Consider the following 18,755-nt stretch of genomic DNA (forward strand, 5'->3'; position numbering starts at 1 on the left):
TGACAATACACAAAAGGATTACATTTGAAATATATGCATAATAATAATTCCACAATATTCTAAATGCAGAAATATAAAGTAATAAATAGACAAGGTTGCAATATGTTGGTTACAAAGAGAAGTTTAAATTAGAATCTAGTGTTAAATGCCAGTTGGCATTTCATTCTATTCAGATATATTTGGTTGTAATCTAAAACTGAAGTCTTTATTTGTTTCCCCAGTAATTCTTTTATTTGTAGAAATATAAGATTCATTCGGGGAACATATTCAGCTTCTTCTTATTATTGTATCCAGGGCTTGTGAATTATTGCATGCACTGAATGTTTATAAGCTACAAAGTGGATATTTCTCTTTAGTAATTCAATTGGAATTGGATGAAATGTCATGTGTCTCTATTAACCTCTTTGTGGGTTTCAATGTTTTTGCATTTTAAAAAAGTTAATTAAGAAGTGGTATTCACGTTGATGAAGACGTTCCAAACACCATTATACTTGTCTTGTGTCCAAGTTATGAGCAATGATTTCTTATATTCTGTCCTTCATATTTCTATATTCAGTATATATTGTGGAATTATTTTATACAGGTACTGTGTTACTTACAATTAACATAGTGTCATTTAGCCTTTTGCCACACACAGTTGTGTTATTTGTTCTCCTTCCTATATATTTTGTCAATCTGAAGCTGTGTGCTTTGTAACATTTTCTGCAATGGACTCCAACTTCTAACATTTCTCGTCATTGGTTACCCTGTCTAGGATTGCTAGAACAACATCTGGAGGCTTGCATGAGTCCTACCATTGGTGTAGTATTACAAAAATCCCCCATTGCCTTGGAGTTATTTTAAGTAGGCATCACACATTTAGGGATGAGACCATATTTCCACCCTCTTGCCTGCACACTGGTACCCCACTGCATTAGTTCTACAGTGCAGATGCACATTTAGTCCAACATGCAAACCACTACATCACTTAACAGCTGTGGGTTCATGGACCGTAATGAAGTTATATATATACTATATATTTGCCCAAAAAGCAAAAACAGATTTAGAACTCCATTTGGCCATTAAAGCCACCCTTAATTTATTATACCATTGCCGGTAAAAAAATATATATAAAAAAACCTTTCTTCCCCGCAAAGCGAAGAGAAGTAGGAATTGAAAGAATATTCAAAAATATTTTTAAAAATTGTTGGAAAAACTTATTTTTCATGTGTTGATCTCATGTGATGAGATGAATCCTTGACTAACAAGAATCTTTCCAATTAGGAATATAGTGTATTTGTTTTGTACACAGAACATATCTTTCTACAAAAGAAACAGCAAATAATATTTCTACAACAAAAATACTGAAGAAATTTTAGAAGAAGTTGTTTCTGCATAGAAACATTGTTGTCTGTGTGGTGAATATGGTTTCCTGCACAGAAAGTAATTTTCTGACCCAAACAAAAAAACCACATGTGAATTTTGCACAGAATTGAGTTCCAAATTGTGAGTAGTCTTAAAATGTTGCATGGTTTTTGAAAATTTTACTTATGGAGTTTCAAGGGATACACACACACACACACACACACACACACACACACACATACCAATAGGGGAAAATGGGATCTTGGTGCCATTTTTAGTTCCTTTATTTATATATTTTTTAAAGGAAGATACCATTGAAAGAAGTATTCTACTAGCATATGAACATTTATAACTGGTGAGAAATCAATAAAAATTTACACTGGGCAAGCAGTAACATTTTTGGTAAGTATTCCAAGCTCTGGATTATGTTTCTAATTTATTCAATTGCACCACACCTTACAGATTTTGAGCCAATATTTATTGTAATTGTGTATTAGTTTCAACAAATTCCTCATGTCTCAAAATGGTGGCCTGCTGTTGGGATTACAACATTTTAGCAGAAAATAATGTAATTCTTGTGAATAGCGTGAATAGCTTGAATTCTTTAAAGGAGGATTACTTAGTGGAAAGCTAGATGAATTGATGTTTGGTTAATTAGCAAAAGCAGTATAAGGTTTTTTAAAAAATGAAACCCTTATATTATTTGTTAGTATTATGCTTGCTGGGCTGTGTCCTTCAACCTGCAATGCATATGTCTTCCATGTGCCATGATTGTCTTGGTAATCAGTTGCAGGAACAGTTTGGACTGGATTCCTAGTAAATTTGCCAGTAAAAAAGTCCAGTTTTCTGGGATTACTTACTCCTTCCTTTTGGTTCAGATTTATTTCTTGTAAGCATTTATTTGTATGAAGCTCCATTTAATCATGTCAGACTGCATAATATAGGTTTATCAGTAAACAAAATATTAGGCCTCTGGAATAAAAACAGAAATTAATGTCTTGCAATGTGAATCTTGTAGCTGTCAAATGTCTAGTCCACTCAGATTATTCTTAGCTCCTAGCAATTCTGAAATCTCAGGAGCTCAGATTGTTGTGTCTAGCATTTTAAGAGGCCATCCTAATCTAACATCTGAAATTAAGGTTATGTTCACTAGTGCTTGAAGCAGTAACGAAATACCACATCTCGTTCCTTTTGCTCAGAATTAGGCAATTTGTGGTCCTCCAGATGTTGTTGGAGAGCAATTTCCATGCACCAGATGTTAGTAGACTGCAAATTTCAGACAGCACTGGCTATGTTAAATAGGCTTGGTGAGAATTACAGTTAATAAACACATAGGTTTGCTGGGAATATGCAGTTAAAACATTTAGTGAGTCACACATTCCCCCCCCCCCCAAAAAAAAACCTTGGATCTTACTCAGATCTTTCAATTATCTCCATCCCAACCATTCAAAGATCATGGTTTGTCATTTCTGCTGCAGACAGAGAAAAGACTGCTATTTTATAGAATCACTGAGTTGGAAGAGACCACAAGGTCCTTTGAAAATGTGTTCTGACTTGAAATCTGCTTAAAGAAGAAAAACACCATCAGATCCAATGGGTGCCCATGTAAACTACCATCTATTGCATTAGCAAACTACTACAGTAGAATGTATCACCCATGATGTAGACTTCAATTATATTGGCAATCCCATCTAAGGTAGACCTATTGAATCAATTGATGAATGGTGAATCAACACTTATGTAAACCATAGTAATTCAATTGATCTTCTTTATTTGGGACTACCAATAAAATTCTGGTTTTGAGGCTCATCTTTACCATCCTTCCCCTGATACACATTTATTATATAAACAAAATATTATTCTAATACGTATGAGAATTAAAATTGTGAAATTACTATTATTATTATTATTAACACATCAAAGTTTTAGAAAATTAAGCCTTAGAAAAATATGTGATTGACCTCTACTACAAAATATATTATATACATTCTCCATCACATAAAAATTGCATAATTAAATAATGGCAAGCTCTGCACCACGGTCCATCACTTCGTTTTCCCTGTCTCTTGAAGTGGCACATTGTACATGGTCCCAGAGAATATTGGCCTTGTTCACTGGAGGTCTGCATCTAGAAGATCCTGCAAGAGTTTAGTCACATGTTGTGGATGGCTGGAGGCATGTTTAACAAGCCTGGGTCCCATTTGCTTGTGAAGGCTCTTAGCCAGTTTAGACACCACAGTTCTCACATTCCCGCTCTTTCCAGGCAATATCCCATTGCCAATCATGTTGTTCAGGAAGTACCAGAGAACAGGAAGGACGTGACGTTCCACACTCTGAGGTTTCCGTGGATAAGCGAAAGCTACAAGAACTGACATGCAAGAGACAAAGGATCAGGATGAATTCAAGTAAGTGTTCAACTTTTGTCATAATCCTGAATCTATAACAGTTTAGCTAAAAAAAAAACCCTCAATAGCTTCCAATCTGTGACCAAGTCAAATTTACTAGATCAAGAGTATCACATCAGACCTAGACCAGATTACAAAACAAGCATTCTGTCCAAAAACTGCAAAACTCGATGATGGATTGGTGAAGTGGCTCACACTGACACACTCACTCAGTATAAGTCCCACTGAGAACTCTTAGACACAGATAGAAATGCCTTGTTAATCCCTGACATACACACACCCAATACTACAGATCTGCTACTGAATAAACCATTTTTATGGTTTTGCAGGACATTCTTAACTGTTTCCCCTCAAAGATTGATGCATCGATAACATACATTTTATTGTAGACGATATAGCTTTGCAATGGCTGTTATCATTTAAGCCAGCCATAAACGGAAGTAGGCCAGCACTCAAGCACCACAACACGAGTTTGGAACACTCTTGTACCAACAAATCAGAAGGAATCCAAAAAATGAACGCTGGAACATTCGCCTCAGGAAAAGATGAGATGCAGCCTTCGCCCCCAATTTGAAAAGGTGTAGATGACAATACAAGACATTTTGCTGTGAAGAAAGAAGCCCTTTGCCTCCTGCTGTTATCTGAGTTATTGATTTGTTCATTTGGAAGAAACTCCTAACTGTGTGCAGTCTGTTTGTTACCTGACAGGCGATCTGTAATATCCTGCAGAGCTTGGCCACCGATGAAACGCACCCTGCTGGCAAACGTTTGAAGCAGAAAAAGATTATCTGAAAGGGACAGAAACATTTCTGTGTGAAAATTATTGCCAATGAAGGAAGAAGACAATGGGGGTGGGTAGGTGGAAAGAACATTATTTGTATTGTGAAGTACATGTTTCAAAGTGCCCCTTTTAAAACAGAGTCAGTCAAGGAGGTATTCACTTCCCAATTCTTGAAGACATCTCATATAGGTAAATACAAACTCACAGGTGAATTGAGCGCAGTTAAAGCATTGTGTTTTGAAACACTACGAAGTACTGTAATATGAGCATTTTCCCCCTCTATGACATTGTAGCTGTTTAGGCCCCTCTACACATACAAATCATTCTTAGACATTAGAGGTATAATGGTGAGCTTCGTACAGCATCTTTGTTGCACCTAAAACACATCCATCTAATCAAAGACCTAACAAACTGTCTCTCCAGACTCCTGACAAGAGTAAAATGTGTCTCATGAAGGACAATCCTGTTGAAGCATGGGGTGTTGACTTACACATAGGGGGAAATGGGAAAGAATTCCAAATAGAGTAAAGAAAGTATTAATAGTTCCACATATGAAATGTTATGCAGGAATTTTAGCCCTTACATTGCAACTTTAACATTCCTGCACTTGGGAAGGATGGGTAGTCAGGGGCACCCCAGTGAGGCCAACCCCATGGCAACAGAGGACCGGGCTGTGGCGCAGGCTGGAAAGCAAGCCAGCTGCAACAAATCAACAAATCACTCTGACCAAGAGGTCATGAGTTCGAGGTCAGCCCGGTGCCTGCGTCTTGTCTCTGTCTCTGTTCTCTGTCATGGCATTGAATGTTTGCCTTTATGTGTGCAATGTGATCCGCCCTGAGTCCCCTTCGGGGTGAGAAGGGCAGAATATAAATGCTGTAAATAAATAAATAAACAGATTGCATAAGTGTGAAAGCCAGCTACACTCTGGCTCTGAGAAGTGAACTTCAAAGCAAGTCCCTAATCCATCTTTGCCCTCTAGGGTGCCCAAACCCTCCATGCACTATAGAGATTTTTATTTTTAGAAATCTGCTCAAAGAACTGACAATGTTTCCCCAAATTTTCAGATTATGGGAATCTCATGGCCATATAGGATTCAACAGCAACCAAGTGTCATCTTATATTGAGTCAAGACATTGGCCTCCCTATCTCAGTATGATTGATTCTGACCAGTATCAGTTGCTTTCAAGATCTTTTAGATGACATATTTTAACAGCCTTTATTTACTATAATGTGTCGCCAGATCTTTTCTGCCTTATGGCAATCCTCTTTTGGGTTTTGTTGGCAGGATTTCTAGAGAGAAAATTTTCCATTGCCTTGAAGGGATAATGGAGTGCAACTCCAAGTATTCCTCTACTTTGGTTCTGCTGGTTAGATCTGCAGGGAGTTATAGTCTGACAACATGTGTAGGGTCACGTTTTGCCCTTCTTCATGCTACATAGTTACCACAGTTGATTACAATATAAAACATGACTATTCAAACTGGTTTTTAACGTGCAAGGATTTCAGAATGTATGGCCTCCAAATATTGTCTGAATACAACTCCCAGTCAGTCCTCATCATCAGAACTAATGGTGAGGAACAATGAGGGTTGCAGTCCAGCAGCATCTAGAAAGTCACACATTCCACAGTCTTGTCTCTAAATATGTTTTGTTCCACTTGGTTTTACTGCGTATATCTTATATAAGCTATTTTTAAATTGGCATACCATTCCAAATCATAATGGTGGAAAAAATAGATCTGCAAATAAAGCAAGCAAGTTAATATGGAAGGCTTTGTTGTTTTACTAACAGACTGTTTTTCTTAAATGCTTGACCATTCACAGTTTATGCAGCCAAGAGTCAACTACCACAAAGCTGACAAAACAGAGAACAGAAAATCCATTTTCTGTTTGACATTCTCTGTTTTCCGATGGATGATGATGTGTCTGCTGAGCCAGCCAACGTGGTTGTTTCAATGATGAATGAAAAAGAATAACTGCTGGCTTCAGCAAGATGAATAAATGCTTTGAAGTGCTAATGCAAGAAGTAAAGGAAACCGAGCAGGGTATTAATTATTAATGATTATTCCCTTATTAGTATCGATAAAGATTTCTGGTCACCTTTAAATCTGCCTTTGAAATTCTGTTTTAAAGTAAGTGCAGTACATGTGTACTTCTCTCTCTTTTGTCATTCGGAGACAGGCTGTGCATTTTGCTATTCATGAAAGGACCTATAAGCAACTAATATGAGTTTAGCTTCAAAGGGGCTTTCCAAAGAGAGGAAGAAAAAGCATGTGGCATATGTGACTTCAACACATTCCTTTGCCTTCACCACCAATAGTAAAAAATAAATCAGTTATCATTTACCAGGTAAGAAGGCAAGATTGAAAAACAGATTGCTTGAATTCATCTCATGATTTTGTGCATGCAAGCAGTACTCATTTTTGGAAGCACAAACTTGATATTATATACTGAAATGTATTATTTTGACTCTGCTTTATTGCCTACTTTAAGATAAGTCTGAAGAGTTTTTGATACAAAAATATCAAGCCTATTGATCCATACATCAGCAGCAAATGGGCCTGTGAGCCCGACTCATGATTTGTCTAGATTTTATCAGAGCTATCCAAGATGTTATATCTATTTTGCAGTGCTATCTAAAAACGGCTTCACTGCCCTGAGTCCCTTTGGGGAGATAGGACAGTATATTAATGAAGTTTTGTTATTATTATTATCATAGCTCCACTGAAAGTCACCATTGCTACATCCATATGGATGGATTTATGATCCTTGAAAGACATTATGTATGTGCCTTCTAGTTGCCTGTTACCTTATGGTAACTTCATGAATGTCATAGGCAAGGAATACTCAGAGGTTGTTTGTCTATTCCCTGGTGGGAAAATGTAAGCATGTATTGGCATCACTAGGGTCAGTGTCACTCAATGTGGTAATTTATGGAGTCATATGCGTCCAACTGAACAGGTGTTGTGGGGCTACGGAAATAAGGTTCTGTGCCAAAAGACAACTGAAGCAGATATTTAGAGTTTAAAGGACAACATGCCCATTGTGTGGGGAAATGATGGAGGGAATACATCCAATTTTGACAAGAAGGAAAGCTCACTTAACTGGGGTTATTATTATTTTGAAAAATAATAAATTTCTACTGAAACATGGCACAATTTTTACAAACAGTTATTTTGATGTTACTCCCTTGGATGAAGTCGCTTGGTGCAATTTTCATCCCCTGCAATGTGACTTTTCATCCCCTGCAATGTGATTCTTGGCAATCAGGAGAGAGGATAAAGTAGAGCCTAGAAAGGTTATTTCAGACTATAAAACAATAGTCCAAAAAGTACTTTTCCAAATATTAGAGCTACCAAATTCAAGATCATCCAGATCCTGAAACTTCTGGTCCAAAATCCGATACCTAGGGATGGTCCCCTGATGTCAGTTAGGCATTCTGAGTTACCTGCTGATCATAATTGTTCATAGTTTTCTGTTCAAACACAAACAGGCAGAGAGCATATTTTCCTGTTCGTAAATTATGACAGAAAACTTAAGTAAAATAGCAGTTCTAAAATCAAGGCAAAATGAGGGGATTGTTCCTTTTCATACACTTAAGGAGATGGGTTAAGGTATATTTAATCTAGTCCATGAATGCTATCATGGAAATGCAAAAATCCAGTCACATACTGACCCCCTACACTGTAGTAATGACTCCTAAAGCAATGAGAGAAGACAGCTAATCCCAGTCAGGCAAAAGAACAGTTTTGCTCCAAATTCTAAATATGCACAAGGATCAATTGCTTCCTAAATCTCAATAGCCCTACTTCATGCAAATGTTGCTACACCGGCATCATTTTTTAAAAAAATAAAAATTAATTTAATCAGCATGTCTTCCTCTGGAATTGGGCTGTGGGGTCCTGTAACAAAGAACTGAAGAATCCAAAGAGCTTAAACAAGTGAGTCAAGCTATATTTTACAAGAAAATTTTTTCATCCATTTCATTGTCACTAGAAATCAGAACTGGAAGTACATTCATTTCTATTCCCATTCGCACTCTTTAATATGGGGATGGTTTGTCCTTAGAGATCTTGTATGAATATTAGTCTACTTAATATTACACCTATATATTAGCTCGCATGTCTGTCCTGATCCTTGAACACTCTGTATCATTCACCATTCACCCAATACTGCGTTTCTAAATTGATATAAATCCACATGGGTTGGGATTTACAGCAGTCCTTGGTTGTGTAGTTATTGGCAACTGCAATTTCCGCCTACAGAAAACAACATTTGGAGCAAGTCGTCATGCTGACATGAATTTATATTTGTTTGTTCTTCAGAAATGAACTCAGTAAACCATAAATTTTCCTGGAAAACGAAGAGTGCATGTTGGAGATATTTATGGACTAAAGACAGGAGAAGGGGCTAACTGAAGCTCATAATTTAGGACTTTCATGAAGCCAGTACAGAATAAGCTTATTGGGGGAAATGTCCTCCAAATCGAGATAGACATAATTCACTAGGAAGTCCAGATAGATCGGATGAAACTTTCATGACAAAACATTTTGAGGGGAGGATACAGGTGACAAATAGGCTACTTGTAAACCATGGTACAGTGGTAAATGCCAAAGCCTATTTGCTCATCATTACAGTCTCATAGGCACACATCTGAGGAGAGCTGAAAGATGACACCAGCCAAATTCACATTTATATGTGTGTACGCAAACTTACACACACACTACCTGCAAAGAGTCTCAGTGCTAATCCATGGCATAACCTTTACTACATCAACTCAAAGGTCGCAAAAGACTATGCAAACTTTCAGGTACTCCAAGTCTTAATATAGGATATAGAATATATATAATATAGGATTATGTGATATAATGAACTTTAGTCATTAAGAATGCAGGATGAAGAGCACCACATTTTAAAATACTTTTCTGTATATTTAGAAAATTATCACAGGTGGAAGATAGTCAGCTAGAACTTCTCACCTTGAAGTGTTAATTTTCCTTTACCATTAAATTTGTGTAAGATGTAACATGAAAAGTGGAGTCCCGCTCCTGTAATTTGACAAAATAGTCCCTGTATGTTGTAATGCTCTCTATATTGACTATCTTGGCCCTGTTTTTCATGTTACGAGTACATTTTGTAGAAACATACTGTCTCATTTCTAAAGCATGGGCAGATGTGACCTCTATTTCACAGCAGCTTGTACTGTACCCCATATTCTATTTGTAATCAAACTTCTTCAAATGTCCCATTAAGAGCAATATATCTCTGATCTTGAGCGATCGCAGGTCACCTAGGACATACTCCCACTGCACCGTATCAGTTTTTAATGAGGTTATCCTCTGTCAGCGTTTGGCTTGTCCTCCCATGACCCTTTCTGCAAAGGCTATCTCTCAGATCCACACTTGCATCCACTCCACATATATAATATTTCTTTTTCCTGTAAGACCTTAATAGAGTTGAAAGGTGATGGATTTATAGCCCCAGGAACGGGCTTGCTATATGCCTAGAAAAGTAGGCCAAAACACTGTGTTAAAGAGAGAGAGAGAAACATACTACTCTGAACTCATAAAGAATGTTAGATGTAAAAAGACAGCAATCTTAACACTGGGGTTCTTGTCACACTATGCAATTATAATGCTATGATTCCACTCTAATGGCCATGGCAACATCCACTGGCATCTACTACCGTACTTATATGGAGGAGTGCTTAACATTTTCTGCTACAGAGATATCAGGCTGGATCTACACTTTCATATAATTCAGATTATCTGATTTGAACTGGATTATATGAGTCTACACTGCCAGTTCAAATCAGATAATCTGGATTTTATATGGAAGTGTAGACAAGACTTCACGTCTTACCAAGGAATTCACACAATGCAGTTATAGTGCTAAATTACACTTTTATTCCTGTGGCAACCTCACTGAATCCTAGGATCTGGAATTCAGGGCAGGGCATTTATAAACCCTCACATCTCATTTGGAAGTCACCAGAAAGTCAAGACCGCTAAGCCTTTGGGAGTTTTGGGGGTCTGAGAAAGATTTTGGAGAGGTTCTGTTTTTAGAGGCCTCCGGAAAGGGTGATAAGCAGGCGTGGACCTGACATTTTAGGGGAAACTTTCACCTGTAAGTGGGCTTAGGAGATACTAAAATAGGTGAGGGCACCTTTCTCTTCATCCTTGGCTCACAGGCTCCCCATCAGTCCCAGGAAGCTGGGTTTGGAAGCTCTTAATCATAATGGATTCCACAAGAGTCCACTGCAAATTTTTTAAAAATGGAGAAGTTAGTGAAAGGAAATTCAAAGGAAAGAGTTTCTTGAGAGGGAAAAGGGTTTTCTAACTTCAAACAGCTGTTTCTTCCTATGCAAACCTAAAAAACAAGAACAACGGAGGTGCAGGTAGCAAAAATAAACTCAGTTGAGATTTTTCATCTTCATTCTTCTAATGTAGTGTTAGAATGTACTGTAAGTTAAAATGTGAATGAAAAATTAATTTTCTTTTTTAAGTCTCTCTTTTAAGATAAGCATAATTGAACTAGATTTTTTGTATCATATTAATGATTAATTTAATGTGTTATCCACTTTCTATTAACTTTCCTACCTCTATCCCCTTCTGTGTTCTAAACTCATCTGTACTGATAGTTGAATCTTTCTTCAATAAGGACAATCAAAAAGTGTCATTCACAACACCTGGAAGCAGCAGACTAAACTCGGCAGATTCAGGGCAGACAACATAGTGTACAACTAGGAATCTTAACTTACCACAAGCTAAACATGAGTCAACAATGTGATTCAGTAGCTTAAAAAACTAACGTTATTCTAGGATGCATCAATAGGAGTACAGTATAGATCAGGCATGGGCAAGCTTGGGCTCCCCAGTGTTTTGGACTTCAGCTCCCACAATTCCTAACAGCCAGTAGGTATTGAACACCTGGGAGGCCCAAGTTTGCCCATGCCAGGTCTAGATTGAGGGAAGTCACAGTCCCACTTTATTCTGCTTTGGCCAGACCTCCTCTGGAACACTGTTCAGTTCTAGGTGCCACAATTCAAGAAGGATATTGACAATCTGGAACGTATCCAGAGCAAGATGACTAAAATGATTAAAAGGGAAGCCAAGCCCTATGGGAATCAGTCTAGGGACCTGGGCATATTTTATTTATTTATTTATTTAAGGTAAAGTTTTCCCCTGATGTTTAGTCCAGTCGTGACTGACTCCGGGGGTTGGCGCTCATCTCCATTTCTAAGCCAAAGAGCCGGCGTTGTCCATAGACATCTCCAGGTCATGTGGCCAGCATGACTGCATGGAGCGCTGTTACCTTTCCGCCAGAGCAGTACCTATTGATCTACTCACATTTGCATGCTAGGTTGGCAGGAGCTGGGGCTAACAGCAGGCGCTCATTCTGCTCCCGGGATTTGAACCTGGGCTGGGACCTTTTGGTCCGCAAGTTCAGCAGCTCAGTGCTTTAACACACTGTGCCACCAGGGGCCCATTTATTTATTTAGAACATTTATATTTTGCCCTTCTCACCCTAAGGGGACTCAGGGCAAAGCACAACATATCCACGGCAAACATTCAATGCTAGAATATAAAATAAACCATAAAAATACATAAACACTAAAATCAGTTATCTTCACATTCAAACCATTATTTAAAACCATCACACGTCTGCCATGAAATTTCCTATTGCTGCCATGATTGCACTGCCCCAAAGGCTTGGTCCCACAGCCAGGTCTTTACCATCTTTCTAAAGGACAGGATGAAGGGGACTGATCTAATCTTGCCAGAGAGAGAGTTCCATAGCTGAGAGGCAATTAACTGAGAAGGCCCTGTCTCTCGTCCCCACCAATCATGCCTGTGACGATGGTGGGACCGAGAGCAGGGCCTCCCCAGAAGATCTTAATCTCCGTGATGGATTCATAGAGGGAGATGCGTTCGGACAGGTAAACTGGGCAGGGGCCATTTAGGGCTTTATAGGCCAAAGCCAGCACTTTGAATTGTGTTCGGTAGCTAACTGGCAGCCAAAGGAGCTGACGCAACATGGGAGTTTGTGTTCCCTGTACACCACTTCATTTATTAACCTGGCTGCCTCTCATCTTCAAAGGCAACCCCACGTAGAGTGCGTTGCAGTAGTCTATCCATGTGGACCATCGTGGCCAAGTCTGACTTCCCAAGGTATGGGCGCAACTGGCACACAAGTTTTAATTGTGCAAAAGCCCCCCTAGCCACCGCCGAAACCTGAGGTTCCAACCGCAACGATGAGTCCAGGAGGACTCCCAAGCTGCGAACCTGTGCTTTCAATGGGGAGTGTGACCCGATCCAGCACATGCTGTAACTTTATACCCTGTTTGGCCTTACTACTGACCAGGAGAACCTCTGTCTTGTCTGGATTCAACTTCAATTTGTTCGCCCTCATCCAGACCATCACAGCTGCCAGGCACCAGTTCACGACCTGGACAACCTGCTTAGCATCTGATGAAAAGGAGTAGTAGAATTGGACGTCATCTGTGTACAACAGATTTAGCAGCAGGCCACCATTTTGAGACATATTAACCATGTTTACATATTGGAAAGGATGACACATTGAGACAAGGGCAAATTTGCTTTCTGCTGCTCTGGAGACTAGGACATGGAGCAATGGATTGTGGGGAAAGAGATTTTAAAAAAAATAGGAAGAATGTCTTGTTGGTTAGAAATTTTTGGAAATAGAATACCCTGCCTCGGGGGGGGGGGGGTCTCCTTCTCTTGAGGTCTTAAGTGGATGTTGGATGGCCATTTGTTGGGAGTGCCAGCCAAAGTCCTCTCCCTGTTTCCACCCAGACAGTGGTAGTGGTTGTGCTGAAAAGCTCATTTTAATTTCTTGCTCTGGAGCAATAAACAATACTCTATGTTGATTTGATTCCGTTATCTTTGCTGATCAGTTTTCTAATTACCTCTCAGTAGGACAGGTGTCTGTTTATGAAATCTGTTTACATAGTTAAAGCAACCATCCTCCACAATATAACTTAATAGTTTATGTGATCAACAGGTGGCTGATTTGGGAAGTTCCTCTTCGTTTAATTTTACTGGGTCTAGATTAATGGAAGTCATAGTCCCATTCTATTTTGCCTTGATCAGACCTCACCTATAATAACATTGTGTCCTGTTCTGGGCATCACAATTCATGAAAGATATTGACAAGTTGGAATGTGTCCAGGGGAAGAGGACCAAAATGGTCAAAGGACTGGAAGCCAATTCCTAGGAAGAGCAGCTTAGTGCATGTTTCGCTTGGAGAAGAGATGAATGAAAAGTGACAAGATAGCCATGTTTTAGTATTTTAGAGAATATCATATTGAGGAAAGAGCAAGTTTGTTTTCTACTCCAGGGACTAGGACATGGAGCAATAGATTCAAACGACAGAAAAAAAGATTCCAAGAAAACATAGGAAGAATTTCCTGATGGTAAGAACTGTTTAGCAATGGAATGTGCTACTTTGGAGTATGGTGGCATCTTCTCTGGAGGTTTTAAAGTGGAGGCTGGATGGCCACCTGTTGGGAGTGCTTTGATTGTGTTTTCCTGCACAGCAGAGGATTGGACTGAGTGATCATTGTAGTTCCTTCCAGTTCTATTATTCTAACTGTCTTCTTCAAAATCATGCTGCCACATCTCCTGTCATCTGAACTGGTTGTCTCATTTTGCCTAATACAAATATCTGAAGTTTGGGGGTGACATTTCATTATCATAGCCTGTTTTAAAATATTTAATTTTAAGCCTGCAAATTTTCTTGATGAGGTCCTTATGTTGATTTGCCAGCCTCCATGGTGAATCGGCAGGGCAATCCCAGTGCCTTGCATCCGCCCAGCCAGCAGTGACACTTCCCCATCACAAATAGAACATGAGAAGGCTTCTGTATTGGGTGCACAGAGTCCTACCACGCTGCTACCCCAGTTGAGCAACAGAGCTCTGCCAGAAGTGAGGCTACACCATGTGATGGGTGGCATAGGGCTCTGTAACTCAACTAGAGTCCCAGGATGCTAGAAATTTCCTCATGTAATGAGGTTGTAACAGTTTCAGAAGGGATCATTCTATGGAAGTAAGCATTTTAATGGTCAGAAACAGAATGACAGCTACAGTATGAAAAAGGTGAGACAGCAATTACCTAGATGTGTGATCATTGTGTCCAACACCTTCACTGCTGCACTGTAAATCCCAGAATTCTTTGAATTTAGGTTGTCAGTGACCACAGCCACCACTGATACCAGGACTGGGTTTAAGCCACCTTTAAGGATGAGGATCATAGAGACAATGGATTCTAATGCATACTGGTTCACTTTCTTGTTGGAGTCCTGGAGTCTCAGAGTAAATACATCAAAGATCTGTGTGCATTAAAATAAGAACAAGCAAATTCTGCTATAAATGGAACACTATTGGGTTTACAAAAGGCACATGAAAGAATATCCATCCCAAATACTGGTAGTTACAAGTCTCTACATGGAAGCAATACAGTATTTTCATCGCTATATAGGAAAATCATTTTTGTATTTACCATAATTACTTAGTGCAAGAGAGACATGCACCACAAAAAACTTCAGTAGGGAAGCTGGGAGTAATGTCGGTATTGTTTCAAGTCCCCCACCCACCCCCAAGATCTGGCTTGCATCTTCAAGTGGAGTGAACCTTATCTAATTTATAGTACAACACTATATCCACAGGGAATACATCTTTGGACTTTGCATGGATAGAAGAAACAATGAAGAATAGCTAACTCTATTGAAATGAAGGACCTCTGGCTAAATATACTGTATCTTGTTGGGTATGGATAATTTTGTTGGACGTCCCATGGATGGAGGGGCATTTATTAATGTAATTTATTTAAGTTTCCTTCTGCTTCTCAGCCACTTGGTGCTGTTAATGAGAAACCACAACAATTCTTACATGTGGACCCAGTTTTTCCTGTGAACAGTTAAAATAGCACTCCTTGTTTACTAGGAGTAGAGTGTTGTTTACACTGAATGTTTTCAAGACTAAAACTTTATCATATCCAGAACCCACATGACCATTCACTCTTTCCAGCTCACCAGTTTAAGTCCATTTGCACTAGAGAGCTACCTTTCATAATAATCCCAAGTCTGCGTAGCTTTGCAAACCCTAGAAGGAAAATCACAAGAGGCCAAACTAAAACTAAAACTTAATATTTTACTGGCCTAATCTAGCCTCATTGAATAGGATGCTTCTACTGAGTACCTGTACAATGTTTGAGGAGACAAGATGGGGGTTGTTTTCACAGTATTCCATTAGCAATGTGATTCCGTTCATTCGGGTCTGAAATTCCTTTGCCATCAGTAGCTTGTTCAGCTCCCTAAGCTGCTCCATCATTTCAATGCTGCGGAGGGAGGAGCGTCGAGCCATGGGTTGCGGCAGAGCTATAGAAATGGACCTGGGGTTGAGAATTAAATAATTTTTCGTTGTGTTCTTCTTGAAAACTACTTGATGGAAATGGATTAGATTGGTACAAAAAAATTACTAATGGAAATTAGAAACAATGCTCTAATTTAAAAGGGTTGCATTATTTGTTCTGGGAAAAATCTGGAAAGCTAAAGAAAGTCCAGGATGTGTCCAACTAGAAAACTAAAGGAAGTACAGGAAGGATGGAAAGCTGAAGAGGAGACCAGATTAGTCCAAGGCAGTGGTTCTCAACCTGGAGACCACAGATGTTTTTGGCCTACAACTCCCAGAAATCCCAGCCACTTTACCAGCTGTTAGGGTTTCCATGAGTTGAAGGCCAAAAACATCTGGAGATCACAGGTTGAAAACCACTGATCCGAGATATCCTTTTACCTGGGCAGAAAAGTAACCAAGTGTAGCTACGAGGCAAGGCGAGAGGACATTAAGACTTCTCTCCCATCCATGAAACTTTTTTCCATCCCCAAATTCTTATCATTACATTAAAATAAAATTTCAGATAAGTATTTTGAAATACAGTTAAATATACAAAGAAAAGGGGACCAGCCAAAACAACACAGGATGAACACCATATACACACATGAATGGTTTTCAGTGTCTTTTTGGCTGCAGTACTAGAAATTTGGAGACTGAAGACAAATTTCACTGGGGGCAAGGTAGTACCTTCATTTTCATATTTGGGAGGCAATGTTCTAATTTCAACCCTCCTATATCACATACACCCACATGGTAGAGCCAAGGTTCATATTACTCAAGGCCAATCACATTATTTTGACACCAGAGGCATAACATCTCACAAGTACTTCTTCCTCTGTGATTTCATTGCAGCAAAATATAATTACGTTAATGTAAATAATTCATTTCTTGCCCTTAATTACACCCCAAATCTTCTGCCTGAAGGAAGTGCCTCACTCAAGGCTGGTCCCAGGAGTACCTCATGACCTGAGCAGAAAGGGACACAGGGTTTTTTTTTGAAAGGTAGCAGAACTTTTACTGAGTAATCTTGATTGTTTACTGTATGTATGTGTGTGTATTCTGTATAAAAAGTAGTCTTTTCTGCAACTATAAAGACTATTTTTAACACAAGCACATCACACAAACACAGCTTTCCAAAAAAGCTGAAGAGTTCTTTCTTTGATTATAGCTTTTCAGCAGCCAACATAAAACGATCAACTGGGTTTTTTTTTTAACAAAGCAAAAATTACTTTGCTGTGTGCCAGCTGTGTGATCTCTATAATCAAGAGTTGCAGAAAAGAAGGTGACACCTAAAGATCAACACATTTTATTTGGCACATGCTTCTACAGATTGCAAGCCACTTCCTCAAAAGTGTACAATAGATTAAAACTAATGTAAAATTAAATGTGTTCTTCTTTAAATATGCCACAAGATTCCTTGCTCTGTTACAAAAATTCAAATAGTGTAAAATAGCTCCCCTGCCCTGCTAGACTAAAGCAGGCTCTGTTCCATACCCTTCATCTGAAGGCAGGCTGTCCAGCGAAGCTGCCAAGCTGCTGCTCTTGGAGCCTCTGTGACTTTTGGCAGAAGGAGCCTGGGATATTGGGTCTTCTGTTCCCTGTGTAGAGAAACACATTTCAATGCTATTCAATAAGAATAGCATTTTCACTGATCTGCATTCAGGACAAGTCCCAGCATTTTCACACTATGGGGTTCATCCATATTGGCAATTTATGTCAATTCAACCCATACCATTTCATGTCTTGGCATTTTTCTCCACTTTCCTGGCCTAACATCCTTTGAGGGGTGATGATTGTGAGAAAATAGAGGGTTGGAAGTGGGAGAAATAAACCTTTGTTGACAGCAACCGATTCTTGTTCCTCTTCCTGTTCCAACCCACCTACAAATGGAAAGATTTTGAAATCTCTCTCGAATCTTAGTGTTAAATGATAGGTTCCAATACAACTATCACTTTGCAGGAAAAGATTAAATCCTTCCCTCCCACCCACACAACCATTATTTAGTTAATGGCTTAATGGTGCCTTTCTTCCTCTCTTCAGCACTGCCAAATCCTCCAGGACTGTTTCTGTGTGTGAAGAAATCACACTCATTTTACAGGCTGTATTTCTCTTTCTTCGGAACTCAAATGGAGGAAAGCTTTCTTCAGTTCCTGCCTTTGCATACTTCTTTTTCCCATAGACATCATAAACCCCAGTGGAAGGTGAATTATACAAAGAAGAAAATGATCCTTTCCAGCACAGCAATAGCATTACTGGAGCATATCACTTTAGCACTTAAGAGAGAGGTTTATGGGAGATGGGGAGAATTCAAAGGACACATTTCAGGTGGGAGAGAACAGGGATACAAGAAATGAGATTCCATCTAAATACTAGGAAAAACCTCCTGATGGCAAGAGCTGTTCTGCAGAGAAATATGCTGTTAAAAGTATAGTGTAACCTCCGTCTCTGGAAGTTTTTAATCAGATGCTAAAAGGCCATCTGTCAGGAATTCTGTGATAATGCATTCCTACATAGCAGGAGGATGCACTGGATGGCCCTTAGGGCCTCTTCCAACTCTATGATCTATGATTCGATACAGGGCAGAAACATCTTGGAAGAAGAAAGATTTGATATCTTAGCTTACATTGTAAGCAAATGTTTAATTAAAGTCCTATTGTAGAAAATATAGAATCATAGAATCATAGAGATGGGCCATCCAGTCCAACCCCCTGCCAAGATGCAGGAAAATTGCATTCAAACACCCCTGACAGATGGCCATCCAGCCTCTGCTTAAAAGCCTCGAAAGAAGGAGCCTCCACCACACTCCGGGGCAG

At 39.2% G+C, this 18,755-nt stretch overlaps 1 protein-coding gene across 4 annotated transcripts in view; it reads right to left on the reverse strand.

The window, feature by feature from the left end:
• Positions 1-1,604: 1,604 nt before the first annotated feature.
• Positions 1,605-18,755, reverse strand: part of togaram2 (TOG array regulator of axonemal microtubules 2) — a 137,286-nt gene continuing 120,135 nt past the window's right edge. For all 4 annotated transcript variants that reach the window (XM_062973213.1, XM_003216079.4, XM_062973198.1 and 1 more), the window contains 5 exons: positions 17,437-17,540; positions 15,748-15,940; positions 14,663-14,879; positions 4,451-4,537; positions 1,605-3,712 (listed from right to left, as the gene is read on the reverse strand). In XM_062973213.1, the coding sequence (XP_062829283.1) occupies positions 3,456-3,712; positions 4,451-4,537; positions 14,663-14,879; positions 15,748-15,940; positions 17,437-17,540 (858 nt within the window). In that variant the 3' untranslated portion in view covers positions 1,605-3,455. The remainder of the gene's footprint in view (positions 3,713-4,450; positions 4,538-14,662; positions 14,880-15,747; positions 15,941-17,436; positions 17,541-18,755) is intronic.

Source organism: Anolis carolinensis, chromosome 1, assembly GCF_035594765.1.
Source record: "Anolis carolinensis isolate JA03-04 chromosome 1, rAnoCar3.1.pri, whole genome shotgun sequence".
NCBI classification, from domain to species: Eukaryota; Metazoa; Chordata; class Lepidosauria; order Squamata; family Dactyloidae; genus Anolis; species Anolis carolinensis.